General features: G+C 36.2%; 1 protein-coding gene across 4 annotated transcripts in view; it reads left to right on the top strand.

Annotated features, from left to right (window-relative positions):
- LOC107703416 (EMAP like 5) overlaps positions 1-5,450 on the top strand; it is a 112,244-nt gene that overhangs the window by 103,832 nt on the left and 2,962 nt on the right. For 3 of the 4 annotated variants that reach the window (XM_016506054.1, XM_016506045.1, XM_016506037.1), the window contains 5 exons: positions 858-1,046; positions 1,127-1,299; positions 1,642-1,804; positions 2,643-2,746; positions 4,316-4,469. In XM_016506054.1, the coding sequence (XP_016361540.1) occupies positions 858-1,046; positions 1,127-1,299; positions 1,642-1,804; positions 2,643-2,746; positions 4,316-4,469 (783 nt within the window). Of the gene's footprint in view, positions 1-857; positions 1,047-1,126; positions 1,300-1,641; positions 1,805-2,642; positions 2,747-2,963; positions 3,046-4,315; positions 4,470-5,450 lie in introns of those variants that run through there. The other variant, XM_016506060.1, reaches the window with a different exon arrangement.

The following is a 5,450-nucleotide window of genomic DNA, read 5'->3' as shown; positions in this document are numbered from 1 at the left end:
ACACACTCTCTCTCTCTCTCTCTCTCTCTCTCTCTCTCTCTCTCTCGCGCTCTCTCTCTCTCTCTCTCTCTTTGTGTGTATTACACAACAACTCACCCACACTCATTTTTATATCTAATAAATAAATAAAAGTTTGGGGTCATTTTTTAAATAAATTAATACGTATAATACCTTATAAAACTATAATACTAATGCTTATTCAGAAAGGACTGTGTGACAGTAAAGACATATATAATGTTACAAAAAAACTTTCTATTGATCAAGGAATCCTGAAAAAAAACATATCACATTTCCACAAATTATTAAGAAGCTAAACTGTTTTCAACATTGATAATAATAAGAAACGTTTCTTGAGCACCAGGTTAGCATATTAGAATGATTTCTGAAGGATCGTGTGGCACTGGAGTAATGGCAATGAATTACATTTTAAAATAAATTAAATTAGAAAAATGATTTTAAATTGTAGTTTTGATCAAATAAATGCAGCCTTGTTGAGTATAAGAGACTCTGAGACTTCTTTCAAAAACAGTCTTACTGACTCCAAACTTTTGAATGTTAGTGTAGATAGATAGATAGATACAGATAGATAGATAGATAGATAGATAGATAGATAGATAGATCTTCAATATAGCAATAATGCTGTAGAAATCATAGAATATGTAAAAAGAGAGAGAAAAAAAACTAATTTCATTCCATGAATTTTTGAATTTGTGGTAAGAAAGGACACAAAATAAGTAAAATGATATTTCTAAAGCCAGTAAGTACAAACTAGCCTTACTCAGAAAGATCATGCTGGTTAATCGTTTTTTTTCTTATAAATAGTATGGCTCCCTGTGTCCTTTTTCTTGATTGTTTAGGGGAAGATTCTCGTAGGCACTCGGAATGCTGAGATCATTGAGGTTGGTGAGAAGAATGCAGCGTGTAATATTCTGGTGAACTGCCACATGGATGGTCCTATCTGGGGACTGGGAGCTCACCCCACCCGAGACGTCTTCCTGTCTGCTGCTGAGGACGGCACTGTGCGCCTCTGGGATATTTCAGAGAGGGTAAATTATATAATGCCTGTGCACAGTGATTTTTTCTGAGATACCAGATGATTCAAATGCTCTCTTGTGTGGGAAAACAGAAGATGCTGAATAAAGTAAACCTCGGTCATCCTGCACGTGCGGTCAGCTACAGCCCAGAGGGCGACATGGTGGCCATCGGCATGAAGAATGGAGAGTTCATCATCCTCCTTGTTACCTCACTCAAGATCTGGGGGAAGAAGAGAGATCGGCGCTCTGCCATACAAGATATCAGGTGAGACTGACGCTAATTCATTTTATAAACATATTCATAATAATTCAGCATATTCACTAAAATGTAATTGTATTTAATTTATTTTTTATTATTTAATTTAATTTAATTAATTTTTGTATTTTATTTTATTTTATTTTATTTTATTTTATTTTACAGTCATGTTTCCAAGAAAATAAAGGCAATTTTAACATATGAAATAAAGTTGCAATTATGAAATACTAAATGCATTTCCATTTCCATTTCAGGCAGAAAAAAGTTTCATTATAGTTGTTTCTAGGTGAATGCTGTTTCATTCTGACATTAACATGGTCTATTGCAACAACTAAAGTCTCTTTTCCTCAGGTTCAGTCCAGACTCGCGCTACCTGGCTGTGGGTTCCAGTGAGAATGCAGTAGATTTTTACGACCTGACATTAGGACCGCAGCTCAACCGCATCAACTGCTGCAGGGACATCCCTAGCTTTGTCATGCAGATGGATTTTTCTGCTGACAGCTGCTATGTGCAGGTACAGCATGTTGGGCTGTGTTTGTGTGGGTTCACTTGTTTGTATGTGAGAATGATGACTGCCTGAACTGAACTTGTGAAAAGAAGTACACTTTAACATACTTTTACAAAGAGTGCTTATTACTGCAATTATATACTCTAAATTAGAATAAAATTAAAATGTACATTTATATTAAATGCAATTAGTTGAGGGCTTTTAGGACCAACTTATGTTGGACTTAAGTACATTTTTATATATAATTTCATAATTACTTCTGTTATCTTTGAAATATGGTTTAAATGTACTGCTGAATGTACTGACAGGTGTTTATTAAAGCAATATACCCCAAGAAACCATGGTTTACAGTGAATTTAGAACAGCTAAGGGGCATTATAAGGTTGATTTGAACGCTTGAAAAGAAAGGCTTGCACACTTAACTGTAATTAAAGGATTAAAAAAAAAATCAAGATTAAACACTTAATGAAAGTATGCATTTGTTTTTATTTGACAGATATTTAATTTTTTTCTTGCATGTCATGTGACCATTAATCAGTATCAGAGAACTGTGAACATGTTAATGTGTTGTTAAGTTATTGAAATATTAACTTAACATGTCAGATTGTATACTTGAAGTAAATATTTTACATCAGATGGGTTCGGCTGACAAAAAATATTTAGGTATCCTTGCCTTAGAAAGTAGTTTATTAAAAGGAGAAACATAGAAACATATGAGGTTCTTCTTCCACCATTTAAGCACAAAGTGGTATTTTAATGACTTTCTATGCTGTTTCTGTGCCAGACATCTTTCGATCAGCTCTATACACAGTTATACTCTGTCTGCATGTTTTGCTCTCTGCAGTTGTCTACTGGTGCTTATAAACGTGTAGTCTATGAGGTGCCTTCTGGGAAGCAAGTCACTGAGCAAGCAGTGATAGACAGAATAACCTGGGCCACATGGACAAGGTAACGGACTGCAGCACATTTTTGTGTATTTGTATATTCTCATTCAGACCAAATTGAAATGGTCTGTAAAAATTACACCGCAAATTACCTATTGTTTTCAACTAACTCTGGTCCTCGGAGGAATCAAATCCTGTCTGTGATTTCAGAATATTGTTTTTTCACAGCACTGATTTATTTTTTACTCTTGTTTTGCTGCCTGGTGTACCTTTTACTATAGACCTTCTGGGTAACAGTTGGTGGTTCCAGCACTGCTGGTATCCCATAGAATAAAAATGAAATCAATAAAGTGACAGTTCACAATGGCTTTAACCCAGCATTTTTTAGAGTGTACAGTAGTACTGCAGTGTTGAATTGTTTGGGATAATTACTTCTGTTATCTTTGAAATATGGTTTAAATGTACTGCTGAATGTACTGACAGGTGTTTATTAAAGCAATATACCCCAAGAAACCATGGTTTACAGTGAATTTAGAACAGCTAAGGGGCATTATAAGGTTGATTTGAACGCTTGAAAAGAAAGGCTTGCACACTTAACTGTAATTAAAGGATTAAAAAAAAAATCAAGATTAAACACTTAATGAAAGTATGCATTTGTTTTTATTTGACAGATATTTAATTTTTTTCTTGCATGTCATGTGACCATTAATCAGTATCAGAGAACTGTGAACATGTTAATGTGTTGTTAAGTTATTGAAATATTAACTTAACATGTCAGATTGTATACTTGAAGTAAATATTTTACATCAGATGGGTTCGGCTGACAAAAAATATTTAGGTATCCTTGCCTTAGAAAGTAGTTTATTAAAAGGAGAAACATAGAAACATATGAGGTTCTTCTTCCACCATTTAAGCACAAAGTGGTATTTTAATGACTTTCTATGCTGTTTCTGTGCCAGACATCTTTCGATCAGCTCTATACACAGTTATACTCTGTCTGCATGTTTTGCTCTCTGCAGTTGTCTACTGGTGCTTATAAACGTGTAGTCTATGAGGTGCCTTCTGGGAAGCAAGTCACTGAGCAAGCAGTGATAGACAGAATAACCTGGGCCACATGGACAAGGTAAACGGACTGCAACACACTCACCCATCAGCAGCTGAAAAGCAAACAGTACACTTTAAAGATTTCATTATTCCCACTGATTGAATCGAGACCAGCCAATCAGATTAGTTCATTGTACTTGCAGTCGTTCTATCAGATTGCAAGATCATAAGTATTACTTTGGTGAGGAGGTTGGATTAATTTGTGTTCTCTCATTCTGTCCAAATTTAAAACGTGAATTTAAAAATTACACTACGAATTGTTTTCAGCTAACTCGGTTCTCGGAGGAATCTAATTCTATCTGCGATTGCAGCATGTTGCTTTTTTCACAGCACTTCTCCTGATTTATTTTCTTACTCGAGCTAAATTTCTTGTTTTGCTGCCTGGTGTACCTTTATTATAGACATTCTGGGTAACAGTTGGTGGTTCCAGCACTGCTGGCATCCCGTAAAATCAAAATGAAAGCCACTTCTGTCAGTAAAGTGACTGTTCTCAATGGCTGCTGTAGTACTGGTTTGGGTGTCTCTGTAGTGTCCTCGGGGATGAGGTGGTGGGGATCTGGTCCAGGAACACAGATAAGGCAGATGTAACCTGCACTTGTGTGTCTCACTCCGGCCTCAACATCGTCACAGGCGATGACTTTGGAATGGTGAAGCTGTTTGACTTTCCGTGTCCAGAGAAATTTGTAAGTATACCCCATTTTTCCTGAACAGCTCAGACCTGCTAAAAACATCTGTTTTGGTTCTGATTATCATGTTTATCGCGCTGAAATCATGCGTTTTAAACCATATTAGTTAAAAATTCTGATATACGGTTTTCTGAGCGCACACATCCGAAGCACACGGACAGAAAGCGGCTGTCACAGCATGTGAGTACTAAACTAAGTTCTCATTCACACACAAGTTTACGTTAAAAACACACATGAGTTACAAAAACAGTCGGTTATGTCTGTGAAGGTAAACAGTTTGGAAATAAATTACATGTTTATTTTAGATCTGTGTGGCAGCAGCAATATACAGTAAATAAATCAATAAATCCACTGCTCTGTTGTCTCCTCTGAGGCTGGGACTCTAAACAGTGTTCTGTGCTCGTCTGTGCAGCCAAAGAAAGAACAGTTAGCATGTTTTGCTCAAACTTTTGCCATGGCATTAGAACTATTAAACCTTTGTCGCTTGCGAAATCAAAATGACGGCGCCCTGGGTGGAAATTTACAGATTAAGGGGCGGTAATATTTTAATGAGATCCCTTTGCCACGCCCTTTCTATGTCACCAAGGAAGCAAAATCAGACGCACTCGTTTTTTCAGACGCTTGCAGAAAAAGGCTTCCCAAAACAAAGTTACTGGGTTAATCTTTTTCACATTTCTTTGATTGGTAGATGCACCGGGGACCTGATTATAGCACTTAAAACCTGGAAAACTCATATTTTCATGATATGTCACCTTTAACACACATGCGTAAATTACCTGGCAGGTCCAAACTTTGTGTAATGATGTCTATATAGTATAATAGTTTGTGTAATAGGCCTATAGTGTATTGCTAGACTGCCATGCATCATGGTTAAAAGAACAACCAAACACTAATGTATTTTTGCAAATATTTAATCTTTTAAAGGGGTCATATGATGCGATTTCAAGTTTTCCTTTCTCTTTGGAGTGTTACAAGCTG

The sequence above is a fragment of the Sinocyclocheilus anshuiensis genome, unplaced genomic scaffold (assembly GCF_001515605.1).
Source record: "Sinocyclocheilus anshuiensis isolate Anshui unplaced genomic scaffold, SAMN03320099.WGS_v1.1 scaffold2045, whole genome shotgun sequence".
Taxonomy (NCBI): domain Eukaryota; kingdom Metazoa; phylum Chordata; class Actinopteri; order Cypriniformes; family Cyprinidae; genus Sinocyclocheilus; species Sinocyclocheilus anshuiensis.
The sequence above is the reverse complement of the archived record's forward strand: the minus strand, read 5'-3'. Positions and strand labels throughout refer to the sequence as shown.